General features: G+C 39.8%; 1 protein-coding gene across 2 annotated transcripts in view; it reads left to right on the forward strand.

The window, feature by feature from the left end:
* The window catches only part of DIXDC1 (DIX domain containing 1), a 275645-nt gene that overhangs the window by 88459 nt on the left and 175107 nt on the right, over positions 1–12079 (forward strand). For both annotated transcript variants that reach the window (XM_073602439.1, XM_073602438.1), the window contains one exon: positions 5403–5532. In XM_073602439.1, coding sequence (XP_073458540.1) covers positions 5403–5532 — 130 coding nt within the window. The remainder of the gene's footprint in view (positions 1–5402; positions 5533–12079) is intronic.

Genomic DNA, 12079 nt, shown 5'->3' on the forward strand with positions numbered 1-12079 from the left:
GGCAATTCATTAGAGCTGCATGATTCTGGGCAAAATGAGAATCACGATTTTTTTGCTTAGTGTAAAGATCACGATTCTCGCGGCGTAACATTATCTTTCACATAATACAAAAAAATCGGGCTAACTTTATTGTTTCTTTTTTTACTAATTCATTAAAGTGCATTTTTTTCCCCCAAAAGATTGCATTTGAAAGACTGCTGTGCAAATACAGTATGACATAAAATATTGCAACAACCTCTACTTTATTCTCTGGGGTCTCTGCTAAAAAAATATATATAATGTTTGGGGGTTCTAAGTAATTTTCTAGCAAAAAATACAGATTTTAACTTGTAAGAAATAAATGTCAGAAAAAGGTTCAGCCTTTAAGTGGTTAAACTTCCCTCATTTACAGCCCGAAGTTCATTCCTTTGATCTAAAAGGACCAAAGCCTGGTACACGCGATCAGATTATCAGACAAATTTTCTTCAGTTTTTTGTTGCATGCTAGTCTCTTTTTTTTTCTTTAGTCTCATATCAAAAGTGAAGAGGTTACTCAACATACGAAAATTCTTGTACGACAGAATTCAGCTTCTAAAGTGATGTAATGTGTTAAATTGTTTTGTATATGTTCTTTTGTTTCTGAGCATGCGTAGTCTTGCTCTTACGATTTTTTTTGGATGAAAACTGTACTGATTAAACGAAAACCGGACGTTGTGTTCACATACAACAAAAATTTTATAGCCTGCACATCCAGTTTTTGTCGTCCGAATAAAAAAATATTCAGATTTTCTGATCGCGTGTTTCTGTTTTTATTCTGTTTTACAATGTTTCTGTTTATCTCCGTCTGAGACCCCTTTCATACTGAACGCTTTAGCGCTAGAAATAGCCTCTGAAAAGCGCCTCCCATTCATTGCAGTATGTCTTTTCACACTGGGGCGGTGCGCTTGCGGGACGTTACGAAAAGTCCTGCAAGCAGCATCTTTGGGGCAGTTTGGGAGCACTGTAAATAGCGCTCCCAAAACACCCTGCCCATTGCAATGAATGGGCAGTGCTTCCAAAGCGCCTGAAAAGCATTTTTTTAAAGTGCCGCAAAACTGGACTTTTTACCATTTTTTAAAAAGAAAAATCGCCCGCTAGCAGCCGGAAAGCAGCCAGAGCTAAAGCGCTGCTAAAACGAGTGTCGCTTTAGCGCTAACGGAGGGGCGCTGCCAGTGTGAAAGGGGTCTAAGCGATGTTGTCATAAACTTGGCAGGCTGCCTGTTTTTTTTTTAGACAGCTGTCAGCTGTGAGCAGGGAACTCTGCATAGAATCGGGAAAATGCTTTGTTAAGATCACGAGGGGGAAAGAATCACAATCTGATTCTTTAATGAAACATCATGCAGCTCTACAATTAATGAATTAAATGAATAATACTTTCTAATACCCAATAACTGAGCATTCTTGGCTGGCTCTGAGAGAATGCAAGGAGCAAAGCTTTATGCCTCATGCACACAGGATGTTAAAATAACGTTATGAAAACGCCAGTATCTTTGCAGTGGTTTTTTTAAAACTTTTTTCAGCTTTTTTCAACGTTTTTGCAATAGCGTTTTTTAGCGTTTATTAGCGTTTTTTAGCGGTTTTCCGCGTTAGCGTTTTTTAGCGTTTTTTATTTTTTCAAAATATTTTTTTTTTTCTTTTTTTTCAATGGATCAAAAACGTTAAAAAACTTTGGTGAGTGACGTTTTTGAGCATTTTTGAGCATTTATCAGCGTTAGAGCGTTTTTACAGCTGAAAAACGTCTCTCAGAACCCACTGGTCCTGGGTTTTTTTTTACAGCTTAAACACACCTATGCTATTTACAGCTCAAAAACGCCTAGGTGGGCATGAAGCCATAGACTAGCATAGACAGGCGTTTTTAAGCTGCAAAAAACGCTCAAAAAAGCGGCTGTAAAAATGTCCGTGTGGATGAGGCCTTAAAATGACACTAAACGATACAGTATAGTACTTTTCTGAGTTAAGAATACATACTTGTATAGAATATATTTTTTAAACCATAGTTTAGTAAATGCCGTGTATATGTGCTATGCATAGCAAGAAGCACAAGGTTACTGCACTGTGTCCCCAGCACTTTGTTTCTTACACTATTTTTTGTTATACGCCTTGATAGCATTTTAAAGCATACATAAAATCTAAAGGGCTGATTTTCTATTTTTTGTCCAAACTTTATTGGTTGTACTGTGAAATTGTTTTGGATCAGTTTTTATGCCTACACTAATTTATGCAAATTTCTAATGTACATAAACAATGTTATACATTTATGTGTATGATCAACATTAATAATAAAAATAACACAGTTCTCTTTTGCCTGTTTAACGTGGGCTTCAGCTTGTATAAGAGCAGTGTGAACAGCAAGCTTTGACAAAGCATTTGCAGAGCTTTTAGCAATATTTGTTGAAGCTTTTAAAGTATCATTCTACTCCAGTTTGTAAATGCTGAACACAAATCCTAATGGGAGTGCTGAATGCCACTTTAAGCAAGCTGCTAGCTGGCTTCATGCTTTCAAGAAGTTTTGAAGCCTGCTAGCAGCTTGTCTAAAGTGGCAGTCAGCACTCCCTTTGGGATCTGTGTTCAACATTTACAAACTGGAGCTGCATGGAGCTTTAAGAGCTTCAACAAAGCTTGCTGAAAGCTCTGCACATACGTTGTCAAAGCTTGCTGTTCACAGTCTCTTATACGAGCTGAAGCCTGTGTGAAGCAGCCCTTTGTGTTTGTAGAGTTATCATTGAACCTATACATGAGCGTTCGTATGGCTCCATCAGTTTTGGGTAGATCTGCCTGCAGCCCGACTGATTTCTTCTGTTTTTTAGTGACAATGGGAAATCTCAATTTCTTACTATCTTCTCTGATGGTTCCATTCATTTAGAACAGGGCCGCCAGTTTGAGACCCCTGATTTAGAATGTTAGATATTTTATTTGCATAATATGCAGCAGAAGGCATGAGACCCCATCATTTAACTTTAAAATTGTTATGGCTTTGGGGTGGGTAATTTCACCCACTGGCAGCAACCGGCTTAAGTAATCAGCTTGATGTGGAGATATCCTTTTAAATGTTCCAAGAAATAAAGAACAAAAGACTTTTTGGCACCTTTCTAGATTCATAAGTTTTTAAACTGATACATTTTTATCTGCTTTACTATATGTGTACAATCACTATGTTTAACAGGTAACCATTAAGTACATGGCAAAGGATTCCCAGAGCACTGTGGATTCTTTAAACAGAAAGCACACCAGAGGAAGCCTGCTTTAAGGCTGCTTTGTGTGATTAAAGCCACAGATGAGGCCATCCAGTAAAGGATGATTCACTGCTTTGACTTATTCCTTTATGTGTGTGGAGACTTGAGCTACTTGTCTTTGAAATAAGCATGTATTGTTACTATACATGTACAGTAACAATAAAGTTGAAGTCCATCTGGAAAAGGAAACTTAGGCTACATTCACACAGGCGATTTAGGCCGGTGCGAAGAATTTTCTGATTACTGCTGCAGGTAGGTGCAACCTGCCAGGCCCATTCACTATAATGACATGTCAGACCTATTCGCACAGCTCTTACCTGCTGGATGTACTTTGTGGATGCACTATGGCGACATGTCATTATAGTAAAAGGGGGCGGCAGCTACACCTAACCGCTCACAGCCACAACAGGTATCAGAAAGATGCCTGCTGCTGCAATTCCCAGCAGCCTAAATTGCTGGTGTAATTGAAGCCCCGTCTGAACAGTGTGAAGAAAAGAAAATATATACAAAACCACTTTGTATTCCCTTTAAATTAAATTATACTATACCAAAAATGTTATTTTATTGCACCATGGTACATTATTCGTTTTTTCTAAATTTCCAAATGACTTTGTTTTGGATTTGATATTTCCTGTTATTTTGTTGCAGGCCTCCCTGCCATGTGTCTGAATGTGTATTACATCCGACTGACTCAGCATATTAGATTATACAGAGCTCATTACAGAGCGGATCTGATCTAGCAAAAAGCAGGGCTTTATCCTGTCACAACAATCGGCGGAGGGTTTTAAAAGGGAGATCGCTGCAAAATCCCCCCAGTGACCTGCACATATCTCTTTCTTTTTTTCATGAATAGTAGAATATTGCATGTGCGGGATAACCTTTTTCTTCCACCTTTGAATATACAGTACATGTCATTTAGTTTAGAAGATCATGTTCTTATATGTTATCCTAGCCTCCAACCTTCTATTAGTGTCATTGTCCATTTACACTTTACATAAGCAATTACAAGCATTATTCTTTTTAGCCATTTTCGTTACTGATGTTTTTTTAAACCCTCTGCATCAATTACCCTCTGAATTAATTGCTGGCTCAGTCCCGTGAAAGAGCTTACAATCGAAAGCGCCTGCACAAATTGTAGGACCAGCTTTTGTATATCTTTGGACTGTGGGATGACACACAAACACAGGGAGAACCTGTAAACCACTACAGGCATTGTACTTGGTGTTAATGAACCCTGGGACCCTAGAGCTGTAACGCGCGACAAATGGACAAAAGCAAATTGGTTGCTGATCCTACTCTAATCCCTTTGACTGACACTGATAAGGATTGCAATAGATACAGAATGTGCCCCATTTGTACTGTCTTACTGGCATGGCTCCATGAGACACCAACTGCCTACTTGGACATCCTCCCTTGTATAGTGACAGGCAGGTGCACCACTTTGACTAATTGGAATATCCCCCTGGTTTAGCATGAAGTTAGTAGCTGGGCCCATTGAACATCCACTGATCCCTAGGCATCTGTTTTAGTTGCCTAGTGGATGATCCGGGTCTGAAGGCAAGTGTGCTAACCACTATCACTGTTAAAGATGTGGGAGAGCATCCTGAAAGCACAGGAAAATAAATGGGCCCTTATTGTTTTTTTATAGTTACACTTTTATTTGTGAATTGATTGAATGGTTATTCCACCCAAAACTGCTATTACAGGCTTGGATGGGATTCGGGGAGGGTTGAACACCCTATCTGAATATCTTTCAGCGCTCTTAAAGTGAGGTTGCTTCTTCTAAATTCAGATTACCCACTGAAATCAATTTGGTGGCCATTCATCCTCTGTTCATTTTTGTTCACTTATTTTATATTATTGGTAATGCAACAAGGAGACTTCATAGGGTGGTGAATTTCATTATCTCCTACTTTAAGACAGAATCTAATTGGTGGAGTGGAGAAGGCTGATGGGTCGCGTGTAGTGTGCAATTGGATTACATTAAGCATATGAAAGTCCTGCTTTGAGCAACTTCTTGCCTCCTGTGAGCCCATCCTCCTGGAATTTGATTGTTTCACTACAGAGTTCTTTTTTACCAATTACATATAATTAATATATTTTTTAGTATGAAATGAATCTAAATAAAACAATAAATTTTTTTATCTTTCAGCAACAACTACAGGCCTACGTCGCCTGGGTGAATTCACAGTTAAAGAAAAAAGCTGGGGTTGGTGCAGTACAAGACCTACGTCTCGACCTTCGGGATGGGGTGGTGTTGGGTCATCTGATTGAAATCGTGGGTAAGTACACAGACCTGTGTAGAGATATCTTGTAATTTTGTTATAGGATACTATTCTTTTTTCTACTAATTATCAATTAAATGTATTGCTTTTTTTAAAAACTGAAAACAGGATGCCTAACACTTGGTGACCGGTGTGTCTCTAAGGTATGAGCTTGGTTCACAATCATTATTCTTGGATGTGAAATAGCTGTGCATGGCATAAGATACTACACTGGTGGTGACTACAACCAAGTTCTTTGTACTCTCTGGCTGTCCTTCTCAGTCCTCTGATTCATTAACATTAGAGTGGAGCAGTTAGTGGGGAGCTAGCCAGGTGACCCCCCCCGTATCTCGTTTTAGCTTTGCAGCTTCCTGGGTCACCTGTCTACAAAAAAAAATGTGCATTTTAAATGCCAAAACTGAACAACTGAGTAGTTGTTAAGCCAGTGTTTGTTATCTTAAGGGATTTGGTCAGTCACTACTAGGCATAGAGATTTTTAGTCACAAAGACTGACCAATAATGGCCCAATGTCTCCATGACAACTATATACCGTATTTGCTCGCCCTTGGACAGGTCACTCCATAAACGGCATCCACCACAATCCTCACCCTGTGCTGACAATGGTACCTGCATGATAAATTTGATCCTTCAGTCTTCTTTACAGAGGAGTGAAGGATAAGGACCTATGTGCAAGGAGATGTTTTCAACAAGCTGAAAATCTCCATTTGCAATAATGAGCAGTTCCAATCTTGGATCAGTCCACCCACCCAAATGTGATATTTTAGTTTTTGGTATGGCAAACAATGCTTGAAACTTGAAACATTGTTTGTAAGTATTTCTCCATCTGTTTCCACCCTTAGGGGTTGATTTACTAAAACAGTGCAAAATCCGGTGCAGCTGTTCATTGTAGCCAATCAGCTTCTAACTTTAGCTTGTTTAATTAAGCTTTAACAAAAAAAAAAAAATGGAAGCTGATTGGTTTCTATTTCTGCACCAGATTTTGCACATTCCAGTTTTAGTAAATCAGCCCCTTAGTGTTAGCAGAGTGTGCATATGTGGTTTACACAGTGTAAATATGGTAGACAAAGCTTCATCTGCCACCTGATATGCCCAAGAACAGAGACATTTTGATTTCAGCTGGTAGCTTTTTTATCTGACAGTGGTGACTTGAGGTAGTCTGACTGTCTGTTGTTACCCATAGACATCTCAAATGTCTTATCATTCTACAAATATTGCAGATCTGAAGTGACACCTTTACATGATGGATGGGACATGTGTCAATCCTTTCCACAATGGTAGCAATTATTAACGCTTTATCTGCTGTATTCTTGTAGAATTCAGACTCCATTGAATAATGAGGGCAGCTGAAGTATTGGAGGAGATAAATACAGCTTGGTTTAATTTCATTCTAAATGGTGTTCTTTAATATATTCAGAGTACAAATAACCCAATTTTACATTATAATACACGTCACATTAAATCACTGTGCCAATCTAAATGGTCATGAAAGTACATTTAAATTCTAAAACCTCCATAAAGAGTACAGATAAATGTGCCACTTGCTCCATTATTCTACATTTAATAGTATTTTAATCTGCTCTTTTATACATTGTGCAGTCTTGCATAATTACAGATGTAGGACCAGCCTAAGGTACTATTGAGTTTGACCCCTGCCATATACATCTACTTCTATCATGGCACAGAAAGAAAATCACACTTTCCCTGTTTAAATCACAAAGGCACATTAAAAAATATTGCACCTTAAACAAAAATATTACATAAATTGTAGAAAAGGATTAGTATTTTATCCAGTCCTGAGATTTACACAACCCTACTGGGCAGTTAGGAAATATCACTTGGTTACCCTCCGGCCCCCAGCTGTTGAGTGGAAAGAGATAGAGCAGCAGAATGCCGATGAATCATCTCTCTATTCTCTCCTTCTGTCAGAATATACATTATGCATGCAGCACAACCAATTGGCCCCTATTGCTGCCCCTCCCCCCAATTGGAGAAATGCTGTGCAGGGGATTGCTGCAAGAGTCTGATACACAATTAAAATTATATTCTGTGATGTTGTAATGAATGTATAACTGCATTACTGTTATTGCTTTTTTTCATATCTGCTTTGATTTAGGATTTAATAGATTACATGCATGGCATAGATTACTATTTCCACTCCACCTCTACTTATGGTTGACAGGTGTGCATGCTGCTTAAATATTGCCCTTTATCACATGTCAGAGAAGCTGGCATCTGACTGTTCACACCCTGCAAAGGAATGGATGTATTGGATGCAGTGACATAGAGAGTCTCATAGAAAAACTAACCACCATAGAAGAACGATTATACCAACGGCGAAGAAGCCTTGGAATATTGATTCATTGGGGGAGATTTACTAAAACTGGAGCCCTCAGAAACTGGTGCAGCTGTGCATGGTAGCCAATCAGCTTCTAACTTCAGCTTGTTCAACTGAAGCGGAGTTCTGCCGAAAAAAAAAATAATACTGCAGCTGCTGACTTTTAATATTAGGACACTTACCTGTCCAGGGCGCCTGCGATGTCCTCACCTGAAGCTGATCTGTACCTCGGCTCTGGGTGAAAGCGCTGGCATTTTCAGTAAGGGAGTCAGGAAGTGATTGCGGCTTCACAGCCTGGTTCCCTACTGTCGCGCTGCGCATCCTCACTGGTCCCTGCTGTCTTCTGGGACCTGTGTGTCTCCCAGAAGACAGCAGGGGGGACGGGGGGGGCTGGACATGGCGTAGATTGCTGCAGAATCTGCGGCGATCTATTGCCAGAAGTGGGAGCAAAAACCTGTATTAGACAGATATCTGCTCCCCCCTGAAAGGTGCCAAATGTGACACCGGAGTGGGGGGGGGGGGACCGGAAAAGCAGAAGTTCCATTTTTGGGTGGAACTCCGCTTTAAGCTTTGACAATAAAACCTGGAAGCTGATTGGTTACTATGCAGAGCTGCACCAGATTTTGCACGCTCCAGTTTTAGTAAAGCTCCCCCACTAATAGTTGTAAAATTGTGGGCAAGAGGAATAGGGGTACAATGATGAGGGAATAACATACTGATAAAGAGGAAGTAAACCCTGGTGGGTTTTACTTCCTTTTTATTTCCCTGCAAAGGTAAAGCATAATGGGCTACTATGCATCACATAGTAGCCCATTATGTGTCACTTACCTAAAACCGAAGCCTGCAATGTCACTGCTGTCCCCACTAGCAGCGAGTGTCCATCTTCACACCTTTTCCTTCCGGGGCCGCGAACTCTGGCTCTGTGACTGGCCGGATTCGTGTGACATTACTCCCACGCATGCGTGCGGGAGCTGCCAGTCACAGCATGACACCTATTAGAAACCGCACGATGTGCCCTTTCTAAAGTGCACATGCGCCATAGTCATCGGCGCATGGCTTTTTTGTAAATATCTCCTAAACTGTTGAGGTTTAGGAGATATTTCCAGCACCTACAGGTAAGCCTTAATATAGGCTTACCTGTAGGTAAAAGTGGTTGAACAGGGTGTACAACTACTTTAATCTCACATGCTCTTGTTGTTTTCAAATGGGGGGAAACTTTTGGATTTTTGCAGGATGAGGATAGGGCCTCTCTGGCCATTCAGATTATACATGTGGCCTAACCTGTTGAGATTCAGTGGTAATTTCTACGTATCTTTTTAAAATTTGGCTTCAGTAGTTTCTGTATTCCATCTATTGCAACTATATATATCTGCTGCATATTATGGTTATCTATTCCCTTTTGCCTGTCATTTCTTCTGACAATTACTGTGAAGCTAGGAAGTTTAAGAATGTCAAGAGAATAATAGGAGTGTGCTGGCTGTAATGCACACTCAGAGCTCTTATGGAGCCAATTCATAATTGCAATTTTTTTGAACACTTATCATTTGTAATCTGACACATGTAACCAAGCAGCAAGCCAGCAACATGATCATCTGTAGCAAAATCTTACATCAATGCAATTATTTGATTGGCTTGTATTAATGTGAAATGTACCTAATAGATTTTATATGGATGGATTTGTTGCTGCTTGCATAAGAATTCAACAGGGAATGTGGAAATGACTCATAATGATCCCAACAGTTAAGCAGACTCTGATGCTAAGGTGCTGCTATCATCCACATCTACCTAAATATCAGTGATAGGTGGGCTGACACTTTAAACATGGAAACTGATTGGTTAATAGGAACTCTGGATTTCTCTTTCTATACCTTTCATGAATCAAACCCTGTCTAAACAGCAACAGACAAAATCAGAATATTTGTCAGCTAGCATAACTGATATTTTGAGCAGTCAGCTTAACATTTATGATAATTATAACTAAATCTTTTTCGTTATGGATAGAGTAGGGAAAGGTTAAAACCCATTATTTTATTAATTTCTGTATTTATTTTTGCTGTCTGTATCCCATTAGGGAAATTTTCCTTCACTTTGTGTCCCAGAGACAAAACAGGAAGGGGAAATTTCCCAAAGTTAGTTTATTTGTCCCCAGAACAGCTGTCATCATTGGAAGATCTTCTCTAGATTTTGTTCTGGGGACAACTCTAAAATTATGGATTTTCCCTCACTTTCATCTCGTGACAATGATCACCAGTACATATAGAAGGGTGATCTCCCCTAATGAGGACACACCAACAGCAATAAAAACCTGATAGAGAGTTTGGCCCTTCCCTTCCCTCCCCCAACCAAAACTAAAAAAACCCCACAAAATTAATGAAAAATACTAGTTACAGAGCTGATGATTTAACCAGCCTGCATTAGCATAATGGAGCTAGATTTTAACAATATTTGTTTTCATGAAACTTTGTTTTATGGTTGCTTTATAGTTTTCTTGGGATTTATTGTCTATTATTTATTTTTAATCACATTGATAATTTTTTATGATTTTACTATTTAGAATGCAATAGTGGATAAATAAAATAAGAAAATTGAATACATACTTGCTATCGTTTTCTTTTCCTGACAAGTTTAAGCATACTGGTGGGTGTAGACAGCTTCATGTCAACATACTGGTGGGAAACAGCAGATGATAAGATCTTTCAGCCAAAGTTTATAGTTGTAAGAGATGCAGGCTCAACACAATAATAAGTCATACAAGTGTATATCAAAGAACAAGAGGAAGCCTTGTATATAGTTTTTGAGGAGACACGCCATGATGCTGCCATACCATACGTGGAGTTATTGTGTTCACCGGGTGGGGGGCGGGGGAAGCTGTCCCTGTCAGGAGAACACAGTGATTATTGCTAAGTGGCTATACCTAGCAATAATCGCATGTAAAATCCGACAGGCTGTTGTACCCAAGTTGATTGATCAATCAATTAGGTACATTTGGACTGCCCATACATGGTTTGAATCTTGGCTGGTTCCTGCTAAGCCGGCCGAGATTCGAACTGTCTATGGCCAGCTTTGGATTTGTAGGTCAAGGAGATTGTTTTGATTATCCAGGATGCAATTGTTCGACTTGAAGCTTTCTTGACATTTCCGTCACCTTTGGAAATCACAAACAGGTTGTCAGAAGTTCTGAAGCTTGCCATAACTTGTGTGTACACCAAGATTTGCCCACATCTAAATGATTTACTTACCGGATATCTGAAGACAAGAACTTAAGGACTACATTTTCCTGTTTTAAGATGATAGTTTGTGAACATCTTCAGGGTGAACCCTGTCGTGGGTACTAACACAACTCTGCCAGAAAAAAAGGTGGTGAAGGTTTTTTTTTAACCCCTAATGCAACAATCTCAGAAACTCTAACCCTTCGTTGTTGTCTACTGGACTCAGGAGAGGTAATTGTCTTAAAAATACTGTAGGTCTGACCCGGGATGCAAATGGCAGATAAGTGAGCTATATTGACCCAGTCTCACTCTAAAATCTGAGTGACATCCTTCATCAGCTTGCTGCTATAAGTGCCTCCTTGTATTTTCACATAAGCCAATGCTGTCACATTGTCCATCTTTAATAAAACAGACCTGCCCCTTATCTGCTGTTGTAAGGCCACTAAAGCTTGAAAGGCTGCCCTCGGCTCTGTAATGTTTGATACCACCCTCATTGAGGGAAAGGCTGAGCTGTTTCCCCCAGACAAAGGACTTTCACCCAGTCTCACTGACATTCAAGGTGAGGACAATCCAGAGTGCAGGGACAAGAGAATGACAATTCTGGGGATTTTCCCTGTTTATCCACCACTGAAGACTTTGTCTCATATTTGGAGAAACTAGGATTCGGTCTTCAGATTTCCTTTGGCCTAGGAATCCTTACTGAAAGGGCCAAGATATTCAGTGAGCTCATTTGACCATTGGTACTGCAGAGTTTATAGTCCCCACCACCCTCAAGCACTTGACTGCTGACATGGAGATTGCAGCTCAAGCCTTCAGCATTCTCCACCAGACTATTGGAATCTTCTCTGTGGGGAGCAACATGGTTTATACAGGCTCCCGTGTACACACTCCAGTTCAGCTGTCTCTGGAAGATCTTCGGTCAAATATGTATCTGGAAGTGCTGGCAACCAAGAATATAAGAACCTATTGGTGAATAAAAGAGTATCTTCTTTGTAATAGG

Source organism: Aquarana catesbeiana, linkage group LG10, assembly GCF_042186555.1.
Source record: "Aquarana catesbeiana isolate 2022-GZ linkage group LG10, ASM4218655v1, whole genome shotgun sequence".
NCBI classification, from domain to species: Eukaryota; Metazoa; Chordata; class Amphibia; order Anura; family Ranidae; genus Aquarana; species Aquarana catesbeiana.